Raw genomic sequence first — 22,668 nt, 5'->3', positions numbered from 1 at the left:
CGGCATCATGCGAGTGCGCGTCAACCTCAAAATTTTCCTCTTTTTCCCCTGTTTTCGATGAAAAATATCCCGTTGTTTACGAACGAGAGTAAACTAACGCGAAAATGACACGAGGGATGAAAATCTCGGCGTCGGCGGCTGCGATCAGTCGCGAGACTGACTCGCGCGGTTGGCCAATGGGAGACGAGAGTCGGGAGAATCGCGGCGCTGATTGGCCGAAGCGGCGGTTTGCGCGGTTGAGAAGCTTCCAGAAGCGTCGCGGTCTGCGCTATTATATAGGGACACGGGCCAGCCGCGCCTCACTCACGTTGCGACTCGTAAGCAGAGAACTTCTTCGTGTCTACTAGATACGACAACACTCCTCGCACACACGCGAATTATACACAGGTACGTGGAATTTCTTCGACGAATCGCCCTGAATTTACGCGGTGATTCGCAATTTTTATTGGTTTTTCGAGGATGACAGCGAAGGGGTTTGGGATCGTTCGGGGATTTTCGTCGCGAGAGTTTTTGTTAGTTCTTCTAGAGAGAAATCGCGGAAATCGAGGGAAGCGCGCGTGGGGCGGCGGACATCTTTACTTCCGTTTAGCTTCGCGGAATTTTTTTGGTTCATTCATCTATGAGTTTTTCTTATCTTTGGGATGATCGATTTCGAGTTGTTTCGCGAAATAGTTGAGAATCGTCGAGCGAAGTGGTTGTTTGTTTGTGACGCGGAAAAAAAAAAACAGTGAAAAATAGTCCGAGCACGAGGCGTCGGCCTCTATTCCAGGAAAAAAAATTTCGTCTTATCAAGGACCGATTGTCGAGAATTTTATTCGAATTGAAGCAGTAGTAACGTTATCTACGCGAGTTTTAATAGTAGGGTGAATATTAATCGAGAAGGCGTAAGCTAATTTCCGTTTCTCGACCTTTTCAGACTAAACGACAAAAATGGCCAAGGCACCCGCAGTCGGTATTGATCTGGGTACGACGTACTCCTGCGTCGGAGTCTTCCAGCATGGAAAGGTCGAAATCATCGCCAACGACCAGGGTAACCGCACCACCCCCAGTTACGTGGCCTTCACCGACACCGAGCGTCTCATCGGTGATGCCGCCAAGAACCAGGTTGCCATGAACCCCAACAACACCATCTTCGGTAATTATACTTATACAGAACTCAATTTTTTGTTCGGTTTTTTTTTATCGCCGTCAAGAGTAACGGTTTGAATTTCGCATTGTTGATCATAGTTGCACGAGTCGCGAACGATGACTCATCTCTTTTGCGCACGCGCGCGGAGCTTTCCATTTTTGATAGCTACGCGTGTCGCTCGCCGCGAGTCATGCGTGTCAGTGTCTAATTTGCCTATTCTCCTATTTTGCATTCTCGTTCAAGGATGAAGCGGCTCAAGTATTTGCAAGCGTGTTTAATCCGCGACCTAATTAGCGCGTTCTGGAGCTGAGTCGATATAGAAAGATGAGGTACGAGGTACTAATGACTGTATTTATTATTCAGATGCCAAACGCCTTATCGGTCGTCGTTTCGAGGATGCCACCGTCCAGGCTGACATGAAGCACTGGCCATTCAATGTCATCAGCGACGGCGGCAAGCCAAAGATCCAAGTTCAGTATAAAGGAGAAACGAAGACTTTCTTCCCCGAAGAAGTGAGTTCGATGGTCCTTGTCAAGATGAAGGAAACCGCTGAGGCTTACCTCGGTATGACCGTCACCAATGCCGTGATCACCGTGCCCGCTTACTTCAACGACTCGCAGCGTCAGGCAACCAAGGACGCCGGTACCATCTCGGGCCTGAACGTGCTGCGTATCATCAACGAGCCCACCGCCGCCGCTATCGCCTACGGTCTCGACAAGAAGGCCGTCGGTGAGCGTAACGTTCTCATCTTCGATCTTGGCGGCGGTACCTTCGACGTCTCCATCCTGACCATCGAGGATGGTATCTTCGAGGTCAAGTCAACGGCCGGTGACACTCACTTGGGAGGTGAGGACTTCGACAACCGTATGGTCAACCACTTCGTCCAGGAGTTCAAGCGCAAGTACAAGAAGGACCTTACCGCCAACAAGCGTGCCCTTCGTCGTCTGCGCACGAGCTGCGAGCGTGCGAAGCGTACTCTCTCCTCGTCGACCCAGGCCAGCATTGAAATCGACTCTCTCTACGAGGGTATCGACTTCTACACCTCCATCACCAGGGCTCGTTTCGAGGAGCTCTGCGCTGACCTCTTCAGAGGCACCCTCGAGCCCGTCGAGAAGTCCCTGCGTGACGCCAAGATGGACAAGGCCCAGATCCACGACATCGTCCTCGTCGGTGGATCCACCCGTATCCCCAAGATCCAGAAGCTCCTCCAAGACTTCTTCAACGGCAAGGAACTCAACAAGTCCATCAACCCTGATGAGGCTGTGGCTTACGGAGCTGCCGTTCAGGCCGCCATCTTGCACGGTGACAAGTCCGAGGAGGTCCAAGATCTCCTGCTTCTCGACGTCACTCCCCTGTCTCTTGGTATCGAGACTGCTGGAGGTGTTATGACCGCTCTCATCAAGAGAAACACCACCATCCCGACCAAGCAGACCCAGACCTTCACCACCTACGCCGACAACCAGCCTGGTGTACTCATTCAGGTGTGTATTTTACGATATGCTTTACGTTTTACTTTTATCATTCCTCGATAAAAATTACGAATAAAATCTAAATTTACGTTTGTTTATATTATTACAGGTCTACGAAGGTGAGCGTGCCATGACCAAGGACAACAACCTCCTTGGAAAGTTCGAGCTCAGTGGAATTCCCCCAGCGCCCCGTGGTGTTCCCCAGATCGAAGTTACCTTCGACATTGACGCCAACGGTATCTTGAACGTCTCTGCTGTCGACAAGTCGACTGGCAAGGAGAACAAGATCACCATCACCAACGACAAGGGACGTCTCAGCAAGGAAGACATTGAGCGTATGGTCAATGAGGCCGAGAAGTACAGGAGCGAAGACGAGAAGCAGAAGGAGACCATCTCTGCCAAGAACGGTCTGGAGTCTTACTGCTTCAACATGAAGAGCACCGTCGAAGACGAGAAAATCAAGGACAAGATTAGCTCTAGCGACAAGCAGGTCGTTCTCGACAAATGCAACGAGATCATCAAGTGGCTCGACGCCAACCAGCTGGCTGACAAGGAGGAATACGAACACAAGCAGAAGGAACTGGAGTCCATCTGCAACCCCATTGTCACAAATCTGTACCAGGGCGCCGGTGGCGGTATGCCCGGTGGAATGCCAGGTGGCTTCCCCGGTGCCGGTGGCGCTCCAGGAGCCGGTGGTGCCGCACCAGGTGGTGCTGGAGGAGCTGCTGGCCCCACCATCGAAGAGGTCGACTAAAAGCCGAGCGCTCTAATTTCAATATATGCAAAGGAGAGGGAACATACGTCGACGAACCACAACCGGAAATCGCCGACAAATAGCACTGAACTTCGTACTCTCGAGCAAAAAAGAGCCGGACAAAATAAAAATAAAAATCTAGAACCTTATTTGTATGAAGCATTTATTGTTTCTTATCCTACTAAGCGTTTATATATTAATCCTTTACATGCATCCAGTATTCCAGTGATAGCGCGTAAATAATGTTCTATATTTTTATTTTTGTTCATTCTTTTTTCTAGTGACACGTAAACATGTAATAGTACAAGTAACGTTTTAAGATTTGTCAAAGTTCAACTTTTTATTGCATTAAAAAAAAAAAAAATACACAACTCCGTTAAAACTTATACTTGTCTTTTTATTGTCTTGCCTTGCATAATTTAACATTTTAAAACTATCGAAATTTAAAATATGCAATTTCACTTACAATTTTTGTCTGAAATTTAATTAAAGTAGTTGAGAATTTTAAAAACTAGAAATATTTCGGTAAAATTAAATTAAAACGAAAATATTACCTTGCTCATTATCCATCTTTATTTGCCACTTAGCAACTAAAATTTAGTTAACAAAAATAATTTGAATAAATGTACATAAATAGTAGCCTATGAATATCAATCGCGTAACAATTATAATTCAACATAGTTGGCGTCCATTCAATATGTTTTATATTATTTTTAATAATATAGGTAGCGAAGATACCCTTTCTAATAAGTAAAAAGCAGAAACAGAATCAATAATTCAAACAATTTTTATACCGAAACTAAGACGCTCGAGCCATATTAGTTGCAAATAAAACAGTCGCTTTATTTTTTTTCTTCTTTTTCTTGCTACTAGTTGTTAAATTATCAGTCGACCTGCCTTCTTGATTCAGTAATTCCGTTTTCTCCAAAACTTGTGCTAAAGCATCCCCTAAACTTTGACTGTAAGAAGGTGCAAGGTACTCTTCCATTTCTGGATCAATATTCTCATGCTGTTGGATCCTTGCAGCAGGTGGATTATTAGGTTCCGCTCTTTTAGAGGTGCTCAATGATGGCCATGCAACAGTTCTTGATCCATTAGTTTGTAGCATTTGAGCAAAAGATGGACCATGATTAGCTGATGCTGCCCAATTATTGATGTCAGCTCCTGCTGCTGATAAAAAGTCGTCAAAGGAACTGGCTGTTGGGCTACTTGCCACACTTGAAGCGACAACGGACTCCGGAGGTGATGGTACATTAAATCTTAAAGTAATGTTAACGAATTAGAGAACAAATATTCAAGAGGAAATAAAATTTGCTTTTGCTTGAAACACTTACTCAGCAAATTCAGGTTGAAACTGGGGAAAATGTTTGCGCGATTCAATATGAACTTTTGGCGTTGGATATTTTCCCATGCGTTTATTCTCTTCTTCTGTTATTTTCTTTTCGCGTTTTCGTTCCTCTCTTTCACGACGATTTCTTTTTCTTTGACGGGAAGCGATTTGATCTGTCAAGAAAGGAGAAAATCGTGAAGTAAAATTGGAAAGTAAAACAATATTTATAATCACTGACTTGACGAACCTTCAAAAGATGACAAAACTTCTTTTGAGATAAGTGGTGGAAGAAGATCTATTTCTGCGATTTCGAATTGGCTAGTGACTGGTAAGTGACAGAGATATCTCATACGACGTCTTAAATCTTCAGTAAAGCTGCCGACTTCTTTCTCTATTAATTTACCAGAGATCACACGAGGACTCCTTTCTAAGCTGCCGTATTGCATCTCTAACATTTTTACGTTCATTGCATGAAGATAGACGTTTTGCCCTCCATCAGCTGTAAATAGATTGTAACATAAAAAAGATATAACAAATTTAATTCTTGATTTTTCGATAGATAGTAATGTTGTACCTTGATAATAATAATAAAATTTCTGTGAATTTGTTGAAATATCTGCGTCACTATTACTTAGATTTAAATCATTATACGACTGATCGTTTGTACTGCAAATATCGTTATCCAGTAATTGGAGACTTTCTTTGATTTTCGTGTTAACATTGTTATTTATAGATGAAACGTCTTCACGATTCTGTGATTCGATGTTTTCGTCATTTTGAGAAGTTTGTAGTTCTTCGGTTTCTATTGATGGAGTTCCCTTCAGATAAGTATTACGAAGATTATTTTTGTTATCTTTGAACAATTGTGTTAACAATAAAATTAATTTTACTTACATCTATTATAAGCTGTTCTCTAATCAATAATTCACTGAGAGCTTGTTCTATAAAACAATTTTCTGGTGAATGAGGATCTTCCAGTAATTCGAGTTTTAATTGAACCCGTTCAGATTCTATAATATCCATAATCTAGAAATAAATGTCATTTATTATTCTCACTCTGTTAGAGAGGAATAAATTATTTTTTCTGAAAATTAATCTGTCACTTACGTCGGCATTCTGAGCTAAAAGTAACTTTGAATATACTTGTTGGCAAGAATTTTCGGAAACAGATAAAAATGTTGATGGAGGGGCAGATTCAATATCATTAACTGGCACTGCAATTAATGTTCCTTTCTCTCGACGCATCAGCCGAAGAGAAATATTATCGCCAATATTTAAAGCATTTTCAGTAATTTCAACAACACTAAGGAAAAAAAATTATTATTATAATTTAAAAATGCATTTTGACTTTAATAAATTGTAGGCCTTGTATTTTACCTTTTTAAATCAGATTTATGTATAGATTCATAACAAATTGGACACTTGCGCCAGCTTTTATCACTGAGTGCTAAATAATGAAGAATACATGGCCAGCAATAAACATGACCACATCGTGTCATTTTTCCAGCAACAGGAGGGCACAAACAAATGGGACAAGATAGATTGTCGGAACTATGAACTCGCTAGAAAAATATATATCAATATATAACAGTTACAATTTAAGTAATTATTTGAGATTTGTAAAAATGTATTCAACAAGAAACCTACAATTTGCTGTATCAATTTCCAGTCAACCAAGATGTCAGGATCATTTAAATAAAGAGAATAATCTCCCTTGGCAGTAACAACAAATTGGCAGCTGGAAACAATAATAATTTTTTATTGATCGTTGAATTAAGACAGTTCATCAGCAATACTCAATAAGTACTCACTTTGCTTGTAAAAATTGTTCTTTATTATACTTGTGTCGCTGAACAGCTGGAAGCCAGCGATTGTAATGGTGACTATTGTAGCCACTTGCCCTTCCATGGCTCCATCCACCTTGTACATCACGCGGAGCGTAATGAAAATTTAGCAGATGATTCAAGTTCTGCTTTTTACTTCCTTGGACCATTACTGAGCCAAGCTCAGCTGATTCATCTTCCACTACCTAAAATGTTTTCAATTTTATATTAAAAATCAACTTATAGTTTTTAAGATTTCAATCAGAGAACATATTTTTTTTGTTTACCTTGGAATCCTCCTTTGAACCGCCATGATAATGTCCTTTAGGTTTTGGTCTCTTATCAAAGTTTTTAATTTTCTGTGCATTGGACTTTCTAGGCTGATCATTTTTGGGGAAACCATTTGCACCAGATGGTTCACGCCTTCGCGATGATTTTGGAAAGCTTTTAGAACTAGTGACATCTGTAACGCAAGATTAAAATCACTTCCATAACTATGGAGCTTCAACCCAGTGATGCAATATGATGTAAAATAGTGTATTTTTGAGATAGATTTGTAGTAAAAACAACAATGCTGTAGATTAGTTTAGCAATATAGCGATTGTTGATGGGTAAACATCAAGAAGTCTTAACAAATCTAAAGATAAAGATTGATCCACAAAAGTCATAAGGAAAAAATAGCAAGTACGTTCATCTCAAATGTGGACCGGCGCAAAGTAAACAGTCATATGATTTGAAAAGAGGACAAATGACAATAACAAAGAAAAGAGTGACATAGTAAAAATTAACCTCGGCCACAAGTGCTACTATAGGTACGGGCAAGCGTTAGTCGAAAGCTCACCTTGATTCTTCTTCGCATCAGTAGCAGAGCCCTTGGCTTGGTTGGGCTGCTGATACTTGGCTTTCTTTTCCATTATTAACACTAAAATATTCTTGTCTGATTCCTCGGCCGTTTTCACTGGCTAAAATATCAGCTGCAATGGAAGCAGCAACGAGGCGCGCGGTAACAGCGGCGGCGCCGGAGCAACCGCAGTAGTCAAAGTCGACGAGGTGGTCCCCTCCGTATGGAGAAACGTAAACTTGCTGCAGACCCTTCATCTTCTTCAATAAGCCATGTTCATCGACAGTGCCAAAAAGTTTCGAAGCAAAAGACCTTCGATTTGTCGGCTGCTCTGTGTATATCGCGGCCGCGCGACGAACACGAGGACAGAAGGAGCGCCGAGTTGGAGCTGCCTCTGCGTGGCTAAGTAGACACTCGCGAATATTCGCTGTTTGCAGGCTCTGATATCGAGTGCGAGCTAGTACAAGTAATAGGTATAGTAGAAATATGAGAGCTGTCTTACGCACACACGCAGACACAGGCAGGCGCGCAAGGTTGCGTCGAAGAACGTTGTCGAGAGCTGCGGTTGCACAGCTTTTCTTGTGGACTCAGCGACTCGCTGATATTATCACCTGGGGGAGGGTTCGGCAGGCTCTGTCCAAGAGAGAGCCTCCTCCGGTCGCCGAGGACTCGACGAAAGGATGAAATTAATGGAGCGCGCGGATGACCACCACGCAGGAGAAAATCGCGATCTCGTCGCTGTGATGGCGACGAAAATAATGATACGAACTCGCTGCTAGTTCCTCGACTGCTCGCGAGATGACCTTATCTTTGGAATTTGGATTAACCACGACTCGCGAGTTTTGCCGCGAGTGTGTTCGACTTGCGCGGCTCGTCAGAAGACGGTCATTTACCTAAGCGTTTGAAGCTAGTTGAAGCTATTTTAAATTTTTTGATAGGATCGGGAGCTTGATGTTTTTAAAGACTCATCTTACTATGTCTTTTGGTGGAGATTGTGTTCGAAACGTTGGTCGATGACTCTGACATTTATGCGAATCGCCTGGTTTGTTATGAGCACCTGATACCTGCGCCCATCAGTTACGGTTACGAACGAACAAAGAAAGTCAAGTTGAGGTTGGGTTGCGCAAAAATAAAGAGTGCGAATTTAATGCAGATAAAGCTGAGTGTCTGCCAATGCTTTTTACGCCTTTTCGAAAACTCCGATTCGGGGAAATCGATCGATGAATACAGCGAATGCGATGTGAGGATTAATCAAATGTCATAGTTGCGATGTCATACCTGCCATGTGTATCCGATTTTCTCATTGTTTTTAACAAGATAATATTCAGATGAGCTTGCAATCAGAATCTAGATCAGATGATTTAATCTCGGCCGACACTGCGAAAACTGTAAATACCAAGTATGTTGGATATGAGAGGAAAACAACAAAAGTAACATGTATTGAGAGTGTGATATTTAGTGTGAGGTATTTATGAATTTGTCAACAACTAGATAGATAACTACATCATACAGTTTTATAAATGATACAAATATATATACATCTATGTTTAGTATTATATTTCTCCAAGAAAATAGTTATAAGAATATACATAGCAGGAATATAAACGACAAATTTTAATTCAAAATTATTATTATTTGTCTCAGGTGCTTCCTAGGAGAACGATAAGATGATATGTATCAAGTTAGGGTGCTTGATTTTTTCTACATTGCTGTTATTTTGTTCTACTATTGCTCTAGGTAAACAAATGCATACAATATGAGATTTTTTGGATCCTAATAATTATTATTGATTCTTTCAGATCCTTCAGATATAGTATTAATAGTTCTAAGTCAAGAAGAAGGCTATAATGCTGCACAAGCAAAACTATTGGAATCAGAGGTTGTTAAACAAGCAAAGGAATTGGAAAAAGTAAGATACCTATTCCATTTTTACCTAAATTATATTGAGACAATATAAAAAAACACCAAATTTTATCAGGAGCCGCCTAAAATAATTTTAACACATACTTTGGATGTATATGGAGCATGGACAATTGTTCCGTTACTAGCTTATTTAAATGACCAAAAAGTTGAAGCACAATGGTATATGTTTTGTACTGAAACTACAGTTATCCGTTTAAGTAAAGTATTAAGCATTTTAGATAAGTATGATGTAGATATCTATAAAGTAAGTAATCACAATTATTTTCATACAAAATATGTATAAATACAAATGTAAATTAAAATCTTTTAATTTCCTTTAAAGAATTTATGGATTGGGCATGCTCTTTATGATAAGGAACCTACTATAATACACCACTATGCAGAGCATACAAAAAGATTTAAGTATCCTAATTTAGCATCTGGTTTTGTGATGTCTAAACATCTATTTCAAGGGTACTGCTCTATTTTATTTTATTTTAAAGCACTGAGTTTGATATTTAGATTTATACATATTCTTATGTTTCAGATTAGCTAATCAAGCAAACGAATTTATATCAAGCACTGTTGATTTTTCAATTGATGCATCGTACGAATTTGCCACATTTGTTTTGAATGAAGGTAAAGGTGCTAGATTGACCCATGTACCAGAATTTTGTGTAGTTTCTAATGACAACTGTGCTACATACCCAAAACCGTTTTATCCATGTGTAAGTTTCAGAAAAGTTATATGTGTAATCAAATTTGTGTCAACCAACATTTTTTTATATATATTTTAACTACATTTTAGTCTAAAGTACCAGCAAAGCAGAATGCATATGTTGCTGTTAAAACTTGTGCTAAATACCATGTAGAAAGACTTGCTGTTATTCGTAAAACGTGGACACAATATGCAGAAAATATAGGATATTTTACTGATACACTAGGTAATTTTCACTTTGAATTTTTATTTTGAATCTTTTGAATATTTCTAATAGCAATATGTAACCTTGCAGATGAAAACTTACCGGATGGCTATATTGTTCCAAGTACAGATCAAGGGCATTGTGCAAAAACTTATGCAATTTTGAAACATGTTGCACCTATACTTGAAGAAAAAAATTTAGCTTGGTTGATTATTACCGACGATGATACAATGTTAAGGTAGATTAATAATTTTTAATAGCTATAACCATTGCATTCTTTTTGTAAGAGAATTGTATTATAATTTTTTAGTTTGGCAAGATTATTCAAATTTCTAACATGCTACAATCCCGAAAACTCTTTGGCATTGGGGGAAAGGTATGGATATAGAACAACGAAAATTCATGGCTATGATTATTTGACTGGAGGATCCGGAGTGATACTATCCACTCCACTTGTACAACAGATCATTAGACCAGGAGTATGCAAATGCCCAAGTGCAACCACACCTGATGACATGTTTCTTTTTGGAGTTTGTTTAGCATATTTGGGAGTAAAACTTACTCATTCACCACTTTTACATCAGGTACTTGAACACTGATTAATTTTGTTCATTATGAAGTAACCAATACTGTATTTGATGTAGGCTAGGCCTATAGACTATTCAACAGCCTATCTCGCTTCTCAAGAGCCAATATCGTTCCACAAATTCTGGCTGATAGATCCAGAGCACATTTACAAAGAATGGTTTCAAGAAGCTGATCTAGAAACTTTTGCGCAAGAAAAATCAAACAGGCACACGGAATTATGAAATGACAAAGAATTGTGATACTTAGTAAACTTAAGGCAGAAGCATTGCATTTTTAAAAGTATTTTTTATTAAATGGAATTGAGATGGAGTGATGACAGTATTATATGACTTGAATTAGTCACCTCTCACACATATCAGAACTGTCAATAATGAAGAATATTGCATTTAATTTTTGAGTAATTTATAAATATTGCTTTATCTATGTATATAAAAATATTGCAGATAAAATGAAAACGTTAGCGTAAAAATTTTATATAAAATTTATAACAAAAATACTACAAAGTTATTTTTACAATTTCCCTATATAAGTACAATACATTTGTCACATTGATAATTTCGAAATCGTTAGCAGAATTTTTTTATTTTGATACATGCAAATCAATCTCAGAGTTCGCGGAGCTAAGATAACAATGTAACGAAAGAGTTTGTTTATATAAACATTGAAAGAGTGAATACTACGAATTAAACTAATGTTGGGGGACTCCCCGGGGTTATTCAGGGTTATCGTCTGAAGAATTCGCAAAGAAGTGGTATTTATTTCAAAGTCGGAGGATCAACTGGAATAGTAAAGTATTCAACAGTGTCGTTGCAGGAGTAGTAAGTAATTGAACGATGCAGGTCGAACCGCCTAAGGAACTGTTGAAGCCGCTGCAGCTGCCGCAGCAGAGACTACTGACAGGGCCCGGACCAAGCAATTGTTCTCAACGGGTTCTACGGTCACTCCAGAATCAGGTTTTAGGTCACGATCAGCCCGAAATTCTTCAGGTACTTATCTACATTTCTTAAAATTTTACACCAACAGGAAATCGTTATATGTATGGTATGACCATTTTTTTTAAATTTTAGTCGATGGACGAAATAAAAGCCGGCTTGCGCTACGCATTCCAAACCGATAATAAGCTTACGCTGGCGGTTAGCGCATCCGGTCACGGGGGTATGCAGGCCGCGATCTGCAACATACTCGAGCGCGGAGAGAATATTCTCATCGTCAAGGCCGGCATATGGGCTGAACGGGCTGCTGACATGGCTGAAAGGCTTGGTATCCACGTGGATTTCATGGAAACCGAGCTGGGTGTCGCCTTCGGCCTCCGGGAGTTCGAGGAAGCCGTTAACAAGTACTGTCCCAAGGCGGTCTTCGTCACGCATTCGGAGTCGTCGACCGGACTGAAGCAGCCGCTCGAGGGACTTGGTGACATCGTGCACAAGTATGGAGGCTTGCTGATAGTCGACACTGTCGCGTCTCTTGGAGCCGAGCCTTTCTTTGCCGATGCCTGGGGCATCGACGTGGTCTACACCGGGAGTCAGAAGGCACTCGGAGCTCCAGCCGGTATCACGCCCATCAGCTTCAGTCCCGCTGCCGAGTAAGTACCTTATTTCCAAAGAACGCTCGGTTTTAGGATAACATGATTGTGCGGATACAGAAAAAAGATTCTGACGCGCAAGAGCCCGGTGCCGATTTTCTACTTGGACATGATCTGGCTGGGTCGCTATTGGAACTGCTTCGAGACCGATGAGCCGGAGACACCGAGGCCTTATCACCACACGATAAGTGCTACACTGGTTTATGGTCTCCGAGAGGCGCTGGCCCAAATTGTGGAAGAGGGTCTTGCTGCGTCCTGGGCTAGACACGCCAACGTTACGCAAAAGTTTCACGAAGGCCTCACTGAAAGAGGATACGAGTTTTTCGTCAAGCAACCCGAACACAGACTAAAAACCGTCAGTGCTTTTATACTGCCCAGTGATGTTAAGGCTGAAACCGTCATTCGCTACGCTATGGATAAGTATGTAAAAAGCTTCGTATAATCCGATAGCAGTGATAAAAATACTCGTATATTCTTACAGGTATAATCTTGAGATCGTTGGAGGTATGGGTCCTACTGCCGGAAAAATTATACGCATCGGGCTGATGGGAGTGAACGCGACCTCCGAGACTGTCGACCTCGTCTTACGTGCACTGGATGATGCCGTCAAATATGCAAAATCTTCTCAACTCAAATCCAATATATTGATAGTTTAAAATCATCATGGCAAACTGTTTTTAAAAATTAATGTAAAATTCTCGCAACTTAAATGAGTATTCCGATATTGATTTAAAAACGAGCAAAAGGTTGCATCGCATTGCACTTTTGGTAAAAGTAAATTTTGAACAATTTATATAAATATTGTTTTATACGTACAATATAAAAGTTCAACAGATAAAATATAAACATTTCTGTAAAAATTTTGTATAAAATTGATCACAAATACCACAAAGTTTTATTTTTACAAAGTCCCTAGGCACCATTTATCACATTTTTGATTTCAAGATTTCACGCCACCATTCTGGCCGTTCAAAGCACTGTGGATCCCTGCGCAATGCTTCTTCTAAATGTTTATATACCTATAAAAAACAAAAGTAATGATTCTTTAGTCTCTAATACTTTAACTTAATTGTTAAAATTCTATGAAATCTTGTCTTACATTTCCGTCAGACATTCCCAAAGGTGAATTAAGAATATAATCAGGCGGCGCAAGTACGTCAACTAACGATACAGCTTCTCGTACCAGTTCCTTGCATAACTGGATAATACCCTCACGGATTAGAACGTCTAATTTACTATTAGGGGCTGCGAAACCACCTGCATAGAAATCGCCTAATCTTTTTTCAATATTCCATGCAGCATAGAGAGAACATAATTTGTTCAATACAGCTCTTTCATTGTCCGTATATTCTGGTTTATTATTATTCCTAATGAATCCTTGTACCAAGGCATGCTGTAATATAATGTACGATTGTTACTTTTGTCCTAATAATTGTAATATTTTTTGTAGTAATAGTAATACCTCTCCATAAACTAGCGTCAAAGTCCGAGCATTGAATAATTGTGAGTCATTTCTGGCAACAAAATCGCTCTTTCCATTTTGTTTCATTGACTGTACAAGTTGATATGTCTTTTTCATGTAATAACACGTAATCCATCTTAAACATACAAGCAGGTCTGAAAAAATGTATTATTCATAAGAGTGCTTTTCTAAATATTCTTCGCTACAATTTTCATTAGAAAAAAATTCTTACTTTCTGGCCTCAAAGTTTCATCAATACTATGATGGTTGAATTTCAAACCCAAGATATACTCAATATTTTCTAGGAACTTTGCTGTTTCCAAAGGCGACAAAATAGGTCTACCCTTTAAGAGACCAGCGTATTGGTTCAAAAGCCAGTTACTGCACTGCTGGATGAGAACGTTACTCTCTCCTTCATAGGTGCAGTTGGCATCGTGCTCTTGTCTTATAGTACCTAATCTAGACACTGAAACGAAAAAGTATTTTCACAGGGCACATGAAAAAAAGTTCAGCGAGTCACTAGACTCCCTCATATGTTGCAGGTAAAGCGATCGTTTGTTATATTAATTACCTTTTAAATATCCATGACCTCCACAAGATTCGCGACAATCTTGTATGGCATCACGACCTGCCCAAGCACACAAAGGTTTTGTCGCGGAAGACAGTGCATGTATTTCCATTCCCATTGCGGCGACTAAATCGCTGCTTTCTCCCGAAAACATTGTTTCTTGAAAATCCTTCATGGTTAGCAGGAAATTTGCAGAAAATATTTTCATCGCAAATACGGTTGCCAAATGGGGTAACAAGCGACCTTGCTAAAATTTATATTTAACTTAATTTTAAATAAAACTGATGGATTACAAGATTGCACACAAAAAATTTACCTGCACTTGATACTCTATAACGGACCATTCTTCATTAGGATTCGGACCAAATTGTTTTCTAGATGCACAGTATCTAATAGCTATCGTAGTAGCTAGTGACGAGTACATTGAACACATCGAAGTTATGGTAACTCGACCAGCCGACAGAGCACCCAAAGAGGCGCCTAAACCGAACATTTTTTGCGTAAATAAATCTAGTATCAAAGAGCGAGTGTGACTTTTTAAATGTTAACTTCTCTAACTCACCAAAACGTTTACTCTGATCCTTCACAGCCGCAACGTACTTTCCATCAGCTGTCACATCGGCTTGTTTATTCAACAAGGAATTCCGGGGAATGTAATAGTGATCGAACATCACAAAGCCGTTATCTACGCCGTTCAAAGCAATTTTTTCGCCTAAATCGCCAACCGTTACTCCTTTTGCAGGTAACATCGTTTCAGGTTCTCGAATCTTCACGACGAATGGATGAAGACCGTGATTGACATTGTCCGGTGTTATCAGCTGGGCATAGACTATCGCGTGCGTGGCGGTTTTTCCTACAAATGTTTGCTATTTTTATTGCTTATTTCTATGGTGGTTAAAGATGTTTGAAAATAACTTGCTTTATTCCTACCTAAACCACCGACCCAGCATTTGGCGGCTTCGAAATCGGGAGTGTGCAGGATGAAGCTCTGCGTTTTCGGGTCGTACCTGGCTTGCGTTCGCATACCCTTCACGTTCGTACCGTGTGATATTTCAGTCAAGGCGAAACATCCTGCAAACTATGAGAATCTCGTCAGCGAAATTCCCCTTACACAGTGATAGCCAAAGTACTAACCTTTCCTTGGGCCATTTGTTCCAAGTACTCGTGATGGTGTTCCGTGCCCAAAGATATCAGAACACTTGGTACCATTCCATACATCACTCCCATCTTGATAGGCGCCGAAGGATCGTACAAAAACATGTAGTTGAACCATCCCTGACTCTCGATCGGCTGCAAATAGTGATTATTTTATATTTCTATTCCGTTACTCAGTTTTCCAACTTGATAAGTCAGTTTATCCGTATTCTCACAAGAATGTCGTTTTCCACAATGGCATGAATTTGTTGTACGGTTCTTCTCCTGTTTTCATCCAAACTCAAATTTTTCACAGGATGCTTAAAAGCTGGATGAGTTTCGATGAAGGACCATAGCTTGTTCTGTAAAAATAAATGCAATTGCACTGTTATTCGGCTGGCTATATCAACAAATAGCCTCAGATAATGTCGAACGAATTCGACAATTAATCAAAACGAAGCGATAAAAACTGCGGTACGATAACAAGCAAACGAATAAATATTCGTATATTCTGACAATTTTTATAAAATTGATCGTTATATGGATAAAATTTAATTTAAAAAAATACACACATACTTTTTTTTCGTCAACTCTCTAATCGTAAAGAAGTATATTGCTACCGGTAAAAAACGTCCGTCGCGTTACTTCTTATCGTTGGATTTACAAAGTTGAATCTTATGAAAAAAACATACATACCTGAAACTTAACGCACTCCTCCCCCTCCAAATGAACCTTTAACGATTTCCAATCAAAACTCGCTTTTTTCCTGTAAGCATCCAGCGGCCCACGGACCGTGTCGCGCACCAAGTCCTTCATCATAGTAAGGCTTCTCGTTGAGAATCTGCAACATTCCATTAAGAAAAAGTCTTCAATCGAGGCTCAACAAAAAACTCAATGATTTATTGCGAAAATTAAATTAAAATGCAAAAGTTCTACCAATGACACACACACACACACACATACGCACTCAATCGGAAAATCAACAAAATTCACGCTCAAATTAGTATTACAGAGTTGTTTTCTTAATAGAAAAATATGCGTTATTGCAGCAAAGAGAATTTACTTCATACGTTTAAAGCGCGACACGTCAAACGGTAATGCGTCGAGCGGCTGTTTCGCGGACAGACTGAAAGCGAAACGAGTTTATCCGCGCGCGAGTGAGTAGCGATTGCTGCGTCATGGCTTTTTGCACTTGGCGATCCACAATCTTCCTTCTGGCTTATCGGCTCTTTTCTTCTCTGCCCCTTCTCCTGCCTGTCATCAGAGTCGCGTGTATTTACATAATTACGCGTTATTTTAGATTTTAGAGCGCAAATATTTGCCAAATATCAACTTCCTATACTCTTTGGGTGTAGCTGCAATACATTGCATTGCTATTTTATTTGTTGTATAACCTGGCAGTATTTGCATTTGGATTTAAATACAAATAACTGATTGTATTGTAGCTTTACAGGGGGGACACGCAATTTTAATTTTAAATATTCTCAATTAACATGAAGCTACGAGGAGTTTATTGCGCAGACGGTGTTTTAAAACTCTAGCAATAATAAACGAAAAAAAGTATCGAGTTGTATATTCTTTGATCATCTAAAATTTAAATCTGCAGTTGAGCATCGTGGCTCCTTGCGTAGATCTATTCTTGGATTCAGTTTAACGATTTATTCGTGCAGTTCAGTTGTATATACTGCAGTTAAGCAGTGCAACAAAATGAAACAATCTAAAAGAATTTCCATGCAAATGAGATCGTGAAAAATGCAGTGCAGGCTAAATAAAAAATCGATTGACCTGAAAACTCGAGCGAGCAGCTTCTAGTATATAAAGCTTAGGATTGTTGTTTAGCAAATGAGTGATATTAAAGCTTGTTAAACAAGAAAAAAGCCTTTAATTTCAGTGATAATGTATTTCCTTATCGTTTTAATAATATGTCTTGGCACTTCTCTGTCAGTGACGGATAACAGAAGGTTTGAATGCGATTATAAATCAAGGCATATATATTTAAAAAAAATATTACACTTTTTTTAAATCCTCAAAAAATCAGATTGATCTATCCCGCTTCGAACAAACAGTTACAAACGCTGGTTAAGCTATTAATAGAAGAAGTGGCAGAGAATAGTCGATGCATCGTGTCAATGGTAGATACGTACTATCGTCGTAAAGTTGATATAAGTCAAATAAAGGCCAATAAGTTTTTACCGACGTACAGGGTGAGCTCGAGATTTCCAACTATTAAATTTTCAAATGGCAGAAGATTTACGTTGTATGCAATTCCAGGTTTTAATTAGAGAAAACGAAGAATTTTCTCCTCCTCGAAGACGATTACTTCGAATTCTAAAAGAAAGCAAACATCTAGGCTGCGACGTTTATCTGATAATGATGGCAAACGGATTGCAAGTCGCGAGTTTACTTCGATATGCAGAGGAGTGAGTTTTTATTGTATTAATTTGATAGAAGACAACAAAAATTTGCTGTGTGTCGTTGAATTTGTTGAAATGAAACGAAAAGTTGTTATCATTGCTATGAGCATACCGTATCACAAAGCTGCATTGCTGTTGCGCTAATTAAGATTTATTTTCTGCATTCGCGATAAATCTTAACAAAAAATCTCGGTATTTGCAAGATGAGATACGCAACTTGACACATCAATTCAGGCATCCACTTTTATATAATGGCTCTTTTAATTGACAATGATCGATAGAAACAAAAAAAATAAAAGACCATAATTAACAAGTTAATTGCTGCGGAACATATGTTCAAATTGTAACTATGTAAGTAAAACACAAAACTATAAATTAATGACTATTTTTAGGGAACGACTCATGAATGTGCAAGGGAAATTCTTATTTGTTTATGATTTTCGGATCTTCCACGTTGAAATGCTTTATTTGTGGAACCGAATAATTAACGTAATCTTCATTCGACGCTACGTTGAATTTAAACGGCGATCCTCTAATAGACAATTGCAGAAGTACGAGTGGTACGATCTGAATACAATACCCTTTCCAGCGCGTAAAAAAGGGTTGATAGTCACCAGGTACATCGACACTTGGTATCAGAACAGATTCCGTTACGGTATCAACCACTTTACCGCTAAAACCGATGACCTCAGACGGCAAAAATTGCAGTTAGTACTATTGTGGCTGTAGAGGAGGTAGATTCGAACAATACTTGATAAAATTTTGCTATTCTTGAAGGGTGGCTGTGTTTGAACACGTGCCGGCGGTTACCGAAGACGCACAAGCTTACTACAAAAGCCAAAAGGACGTGGGCTCGAATTCAAAACCTCTAGGGATCGAATTTGAAGTGGGTATATAAATAAAATAAAATTAATCAGGAGTTTATTCGTTCGATGATTCGTTTGCAGATGATACTGATAATAGCAAACGCTTTGAACTTCAAACCGTATTTCTATCAGCCAGACAACATTCAAACTGAAAGATGGGGCGATTCGAAAAATGATACCTACACCGGTCTCTTCGGAGAAGCTAAAGAGGGAAAGGCGGTTTTTTATCTCGGAGATTTGCACTACACGAGTAGACACATACAGATTCTGGATCTATCCTGGCCTTACAACACGGAATGTCTGACGTTTCTGACACTCGAATCGTTAACTGAAAATTCGTGGAAACTACTTATACTGCCGTTCAGGTAAGCTCGAAAACGAGAGAAACAGAATCGTATCAGAGGTACAACAATTTAATCGTATTTTCAGATTGAATACCTGGTTAGCCGTTCTTTTTACTCTAGTTTTCGCTTGCGCCACATCATTCGTCTTTTCGCGATTCTACATGCGTCACGTAAATGTTGGTGAAAATAATGATTCAGACGCTAGGAAAGTTTTTTCCAAAAGTAAAACCATGAAGGTCCTTGAGAAACGCCCTGTTCAAGCCGAGGAGTGGAAGGGCCTCTACCTTTTCACAGACCCACAGAATAGTGTCTTGTACACGTACAGTATGCTACTTCAAGTTTCCTTGCCTTCTCTACCAAGAGCTTGGTCATTGCGCGTGTTCATAGGCTGGTGGTGGATTTTCAGTATCTTAATTGCTGTCACTTATCGAGCAAGTATGACAGCTACGCTGGCCAATGCTATCGACAGGTGAAAGGCTTCTCTTATGATATATGAAGGTCGTCAAAGCGGCGTAATTCATCTGTTAACTATTTCAGGGTTACTATAGACACTATTCCAGAGTTAGGAAAGAGTAATGTAGCAGTTGGTAGCTGGAATGATGAGACCAGAGAGTTTTTTATCAACTCTTCTGATCCGTACTTGCAAAAACTCAGTCGCAGATACGTCGTCACCAAAGATGAACAAAGTGCTTTGGCTGCTGTTGCTAATGGAACACTCTGCTACTATGAGAATGTTTATGTGTTACAGCGTGAAAGAGTCAAGAGACAAATTTTAGAAGATGAGTTGCAGAAGAATGGCTCCCAAGGCAAGCACAAATTTCAGGATCACAATTTGCATATTATGGAGGAATGCGTTGTGAACATGCCTATTTCCCTTGGAATGGACAAGCATTCCCCTTTGAAACACCACGTTGATAAACTGGTAATTATTCGACATTGAATTTAGTTGTCAAAAAGATCAAACGATTTTGTGCTTCAGGTAAAAAGAATCATAGAAGCTGGATTCGTGGAAAAGTGGCTAAGCGACATAACCCAGCAGTCAAAGATTTTGGAGCTGCGTGGAGAAGGAATAGCTGATAAAGCCCTGATAGATCTTGACAAACTCCAAGGTGCAGTGGTTGCTCTGGGTATCGGTTACTTATTCAGTCTTCTTGCTCTCGCAGCAGAGACTTGGCACTGGAGGTACATCGTCATGCGACATCCTAACTTCAACAAGTATCGCATGGATTTGTTTTATAAAAGAATGTAATTTCATGCATCGTACGACTCGGAAACATAATGCTTACCTCTTAGAGAGAGCTTGGAAATACATAATCAATCTACCGAAAAGGTATGCCTAAGTAGAGGAGTGTCTTTGACAAATAAAGAGCATAACTGAAAATATATTGAACGTTAGGTACGCGATAGTTTTCAAATAAATAATATCGTTGACCCACCTTTCACTATGTGCACACGCGAGTAAACACGAGCAATTTCCCCAGCTGATTAGATAAGTCCCATCACCAGACGAGTTTATTCAAGCTCGTTTGATCAGATAATCGCGAAAAAGGTGCGATTAATCACAGGCTTCATTTACGACCTAGTCCGTACAGTGCGAATGAGATGTATTATCAAGTACAAACAAAAATATAGACATGCGCATGTGTAAATAGGATGCGCAACAAGTTAGGAGTCGCGAGTAGATTAAATTTTGACAGCTGACTCTTCGTCGGTATATTTATAGAAGGCTCGCGCACTACCTTTTCCAATTCGCAAGGACCGAGTATCGCAATTCCAGCAGTCGAAAAACTCTCGGAAAAAGTTAAAAACAAAAAGAAACGATAAGTACGGTTCTCGCTCGTACCGACAGCGAGCTACCGCCGCGAGATGTCAGCATCGGGGCCGGTTCGGTTCGCGTTCGTTGAATTATCAGCAGTGTTCGGCGCATGCGCGAGAATTTCGCGGGCACATCTCTCCGTCTCCGTTCATCCTGTGTGTTGTCGGAGCTCGCGCTCTCGTGTGTGGGTAAAAGCGCAGCACGTAGGTGTGCATGGAAAGATGGCCGCCCGGAGCGTGATGCCGTTCGATGTGCGCGAAAAATAATATGGCATCCCGGTGTGCATCCCGCTCCTGACGCAGACGCTCGAGTCCCGAGTCCCGCGTAAGTGTGTAAGTGTTGTGCGTATGCGTGTCCCTTCGGGTAGATACGTCGCGATTAATCCGCGAGTGTTGTGTGCGCGAGGCGCGAGAGTCGTCGGGTCGCCGACCTTGCAGCAGTAGAGCCAGCAGCGATTCGTCAAGCCATCGACTCCGGGATCGTCCTCTCTCCCTGCACTCTGCACGACCTCCTCCTCGGCGATGGCTCTCGTCACGGTGCAGCGCTCGCCGAGTGTCTCCAGCTCGCCACAGAGCTCGGTGAGTCTGACTCTCCCGTTCGGCGAGATACCTATTACTTACTCTCTATATCGTAGCTCCGTCTCTCTCTCTCTCTCTCTCTCTCTCTCTCTCATCTGTCGCCGTCGCTGCTGATCTGACAGCGCCGATTATGTGTGCCTCGGCTTTGTTTATTTTGGGGCCTCGTCTCTTTTTTGCGAAATGTAGGATACAGCTGCGCTCGTCATCGCGTTGCAGTGTATAGAGCAACGTTTCTAGGGAGAGCGAGAGAGAGAGAGAGAGAGAGAGAGAGAGAGAGAGAGAGAGAGAGAGAAAGACTACTGCACGCGAGTTTCCTTATATGGTCGGGCGTACTTGACGTTTTTCCAGACTGCACAGCGCGAGAAAGGTAATATTCGCGCTAGGCTATACTGGCTCTACGCCGATGCATGTCTTTTTTCTTCTATACCCCCGAGCTGCTGCCCCGAAAACAAAGAGTACGGATGAGCGTGCGCGTTTATTATGTCGATCGTGAGTCAAGAGTCTCTCGGCTCTCCTGTCTTTGTCCCCGGATTTCTATTGTCGTGACAGCAGGCACTTGTTACCGTTTCCCGGAGAGATTATTGATACAGCGCCCGTACACACTTTTTCTCTTCTCGGCGTCGAGGTGAAGGTCATTGTTTGGAGGGGGTGGGGAGGCTGCGGGCTCTGGAAAAAATTCAGGGATGAATCCGATCGACCCGAGAGCGCTGACGGACGTTACTAATTATTTATCGCGTTCCGCTCTTTTCGCTCGGCACGCAGAGGATTGATGTGCGCGTAATAGGCTTCGCGGCGAATATGCAATAGAGCGCGACGGATGTGTTTTGAATCACGTGCATAATCGTTTGTGTTGTCGTCGCGGTTATCTTATCTTGACGTCACGCGTTCGGCAGACTCGTTTAGCACGCGGTAAGTAATAAAAAAGAATCTCTTCCCAACCGTACATCCCGTACATCATCGAATCACCCATCAAGCATCCCCTTGAGCTTTCCCTCGTATTCCCACGCGCGTTGATTGACCCAACCCCAAAAAATAAATTGGCGGGGCGCGTGGCATCGTCAATCCTGCGAGATTTTTTAGCGGGAAAATCGATCCCCGGCTCCTCCAGCACCAGCATACAGCGACACTGGCAACAGGCAAGGCCG

At 40.7% G+C, this 22,668-nt stretch overlaps 7 protein-coding genes across 16 annotated transcripts in view; 5 read left to right on the top strand and 2 right to left on the bottom strand.

The window, feature by feature from the left end:
- Positions 1 to 301: 301 nt before the first annotated feature.
- On the top strand, positions 302 to 3,501 carry HSC70 (heat shock cognate 70). 2 transcript variants are annotated; one of them, NM_001172757.1, is given in 4 exon segments: positions 302 to 387; positions 917 to 1,135; positions 1,493 to 2,610; positions 2,708 to 3,501. In NM_001172757.1, coding segments are annotated over 3 exon segments (1,968 nt in total). In that variant the 5' UTR covers positions 302 to 387; positions 917 to 930; the 3' UTR covers positions 3,353 to 3,501.
- A 95-nt stretch (positions 3,502 to 3,596) lies between these two features.
- On the bottom strand, positions 3,597 to 8,734 carry LOC100122618 (RING finger protein 10). 2 transcript variants are annotated; one of them, XR_004344605.1, is made up of 12 exons: positions 7,347 to 8,734; positions 6,793 to 6,968; positions 6,494 to 6,711; positions 6,330 to 6,420; positions 6,060 to 6,244; positions 5,790 to 5,985; positions 5,577 to 5,708; positions 5,257 to 5,500; positions 4,930 to 5,181; positions 4,687 to 4,855; positions 3,907 to 4,611; positions 3,597 to 3,827 (listed from the first exon to the last, which is right to left on the bottom strand). XR_004344605.1 is itself a non-coding variant. In XM_031922957.2 (11 exons), exons 1-11 carry the CDS (start codon positions 7,417 to 7,419, stop codon positions 4,152 to 4,154), a joined length of 2,196 nt encoding a protein of 731 aa, XP_031778817.1. In that variant the 5' UTR covers positions 7,420 to 8,734; the 3' UTR covers positions 3,903 to 4,151. The 2 variants fall into 2 exon arrangements, 1 of the variants encoding a protein (XP_031778817.1); XM_031922957.2 differs by lacking the exon at positions 3,597 to 3,827 and having other exon boundaries at positions 3,903 to 4,611.
- On the top strand, positions 8,672 to 11,253 carry LOC100122606 (beta-1,3-glucosyltransferase). Of its 2 annotated transcripts, none has more exons than XM_031922960.2 (10): positions 8,672 to 8,811; positions 8,991 to 9,083; positions 9,146 to 9,255; positions 9,325 to 9,513; positions 9,592 to 9,722; positions 9,796 to 9,976; positions 10,057 to 10,192; positions 10,262 to 10,409; positions 10,482 to 10,755; positions 10,816 to 11,253. In XM_031922960.2, the coding sequence occupies exons 2-10, from the start codon at positions 9,014 to 9,016 to the stop codon at positions 10,978 to 10,980; spliced, it is 1,404 nt and encodes a 467-aa protein (XP_031778820.1). In that variant the 5' UTR covers positions 8,672 to 8,811; positions 8,991 to 9,013; the 3' UTR covers positions 10,981 to 11,253. The 2 variants fall into 2 exon arrangements, with proteins under 2 accessions (XP_031778820.1, XP_016838223.1); XM_016982734.3 differs by having other exon boundaries at positions 8,805 to 8,891.
- Positions 11,254 to 11,351: 98 nt separating this feature from the next.
- On the top strand, positions 11,352 to 13,226 carry LOC103316660 (serine--pyruvate aminotransferase-like). Its single transcript, XM_016982732.2, has 4 exons — positions 11,352 to 11,745; positions 11,827 to 12,341; positions 12,402 to 12,761; positions 12,823 to 13,226. The coding sequence occupies exons 1-4, from the start codon at positions 11,593 to 11,595 to the stop codon at positions 12,995 to 12,997; spliced, it is 1,203 nt and encodes a 400-aa protein (XP_016838221.1). The 5' UTR covers positions 11,352 to 11,592; the 3' UTR covers positions 12,998 to 13,226.
- On the bottom strand, positions 13,112 to 21,562 carry Acox3 (acyl-Coenzyme A oxidase 3, pristanoyl). 7 transcript variants are annotated; one of them, XM_008211091.4, is made up of 13 exons: positions 20,566 to 20,932; positions 20,416 to 20,503; positions 16,202 to 16,346; positions 15,742 to 15,867; positions 15,506 to 15,661; positions 15,302 to 15,449; positions 14,934 to 15,224; positions 14,688 to 14,851; positions 14,375 to 14,618; positions 14,036 to 14,269; positions 13,804 to 13,958; positions 13,441 to 13,734; positions 13,117 to 13,360 (listed from the first exon to the last, which is right to left on the bottom strand). In XM_008211091.4, exons 2-13 carry the CDS (start codon positions 20,439 to 20,441, stop codon positions 13,268 to 13,270), a joined length of 2,076 nt encoding a protein of 691 aa, XP_008209313.1. In that variant the 5' UTR covers positions 20,442 to 20,503; positions 20,566 to 20,932; the 3' UTR covers positions 13,117 to 13,267. The 7 variants fall into 7 exon arrangements, with proteins under 7 accessions (NP_001127803.1, XP_008209313.1, XP_032452223.1 ...); XM_032596332.1 differs by lacking the exons at positions 20,416 to 20,503; positions 20,566 to 20,932 and adding an exon at positions 21,376 to 21,562 and having other exon boundaries at positions 13,131 to 13,360; XM_031922492.2 differs by lacking the exon at positions 20,416 to 20,503 and having other exon boundaries at positions 13,131 to 13,360; positions 20,869 to 20,985.
- LOC100114454 (glutamate receptor 1) lies at positions 17,161 to 20,512 on the top strand. The gene is made up of 9 exons (XM_031922958.2): positions 17,161 to 17,466; positions 17,544 to 17,709; positions 17,777 to 17,925; positions 18,312 to 18,626; positions 18,697 to 18,805; positions 18,867 to 19,150; positions 19,215 to 19,598; positions 19,667 to 20,051; positions 20,109 to 20,512. Exons 1-9 carry the CDS (start codon positions 17,402 to 17,404, stop codon positions 20,376 to 20,378), a joined length of 2,127 nt encoding a protein of 708 aa, XP_031778818.1. The 5' UTR covers positions 17,161 to 17,401; the 3' UTR covers positions 20,379 to 20,512.
- LOC100122558 (protein phosphatase Slingshot) overlaps positions 21,099 to 22,668 on the top strand; it is a 108,059-nt gene continuing 106,489 nt past the window's right edge. The window contains exon 1 of the mRNA XM_031922956.2: positions 21,099 to 21,523. Coding sequence (XP_031778816.1) covers positions 21,467 to 21,523 — 57 coding nt within the window. The 5' untranslated portion in view covers positions 21,099 to 21,466. The remainder of the gene's footprint in view (positions 21,524 to 22,668) is intronic.

This window comes from Nasonia vitripennis, chromosome 2 (genome assembly GCF_009193385.2).
Source record: "Nasonia vitripennis strain AsymCx chromosome 2, Nvit_psr_1.1, whole genome shotgun sequence".
NCBI lineage: Eukaryota > Metazoa > Arthropoda > Insecta > Hymenoptera > Pteromalidae > Nasonia > Nasonia vitripennis.
This window is presented reverse-complemented; position numbering and strand designations above follow the sequence as displayed.

Bases quoted from the DNA above. Each gene is read 5' to 3' on its own strand.
- HSC70 (XM_032596272.1), top strand. From the start codon at position 931: ATGGCCAAGGCACCCGCAGTCGGTATTGATCTGGGTACGACGTACTCC. The intron at 1,136-1,492 runs GTAATTATACTT...TTTATTATTCAG, and splicing joins CCCCAACAACACCATCTTCG to ATGCCAAACGCCTTATCGGT. The intron at 2,611-2,707 runs GTGTGTATTTTA...ATATTATTACAG, and splicing joins AGCCTGGTGTACTCATTCAG to GTCTACGAAGGTGAGCGTGC.
- LOC100122618 (XM_031922957.2), bottom strand. From the start codon at position 7,419: ATGGAAAAGAAAGCCAAGTATCAGCAGCCCAACCAAGCCAAGGGCTCT. The intron at 6,712-6,792 runs GTAAACAAAAAA...AAAACATTTTAG, and splicing joins GTTCAAAGGAGGATTCCAAG to GTAGTGGAAGATGAATCAGC. The intron at 5,709-5,789 runs GTAAGTGACAGA...ATTTATTTCTAG, and splicing joins TTTTAGCTCAGAATGCCGAC to ATTATGGATATTATAGAATC.
- LOC100122606 (XM_031922960.2), top strand. From the start codon at position 9,014: ATGATATGTATCAAGTTAGGGTGCTTGATTTTTTCTACATTGCTGTTA. The intron at 9,723-9,795 runs GTACTGCTCTAT...CTTATGTTTCAG, and splicing joins TCTAAACATCTATTTCAAGG to ATTAGCTAATCAAGCAAACG. The intron at 10,756-10,815 runs GTACTTGAACAC...TATTTGATGTAG, and splicing joins ATTCACCACTTTTACATCAG to GCTAGGCCTATAGACTATTC.
- LOC103316660 (XM_016982732.2), top strand. From the start codon at position 11,593: ATGCAGGTCGAACCGCCTAAGGAACTGTTGAAGCCGCTGCAGCTGCCG. The intron at 11,746-11,826 runs GTACTTATCTAC...TTTAAATTTTAG, and splicing joins ATCAGCCCGAAATTCTTCAG to TCGATGGACGAAATAAAAGC. The intron at 12,342-12,401 runs GTAAGTACCTTA...GTGCGGATACAG, and splicing joins AGCTTCAGTCCCGCTGCCGA to AAAAAAGATTCTGACGCGCA.
- LOC100114454 (XM_031922958.2), top strand. From the start codon at position 17,402: ATGTATTTCCTTATCGTTTTAATAATATGTCTTGGCACTTCTCTGTCA. The intron at 17,710-17,776 runs GTGAGCTCGAGA...ATGCAATTCCAG, and splicing joins AGTTTTTACCGACGTACAGG to GTTTTAATTAGAGAAAACGA. The intron at 19,599-19,666 runs GTGAAAGGCTTC...TAACTATTTCAG, and splicing joins CTGGCCAATGCTATCGACAG to GGTTACTATAGACACTATTC.
- Acox3 (XM_008211091.4), bottom strand. From the start codon at position 20,441: ATGTATTTCCAAGCTCTCTCTAAGAG. The intron at 16,347-20,415 runs GTAAGCATTATG...GGAATGTTGCAG, and splicing joins TTCCAAGCTCTCTCTAAGAG to ATTCTCAACGAGAAGCCTTA. The intron at 15,662-15,741 runs GTGAGAATACGG...CACTATTTGCAG, and splicing joins TTGTGGAAAACGACATTCTT to CCGATCGAGAGTCAGGGATG.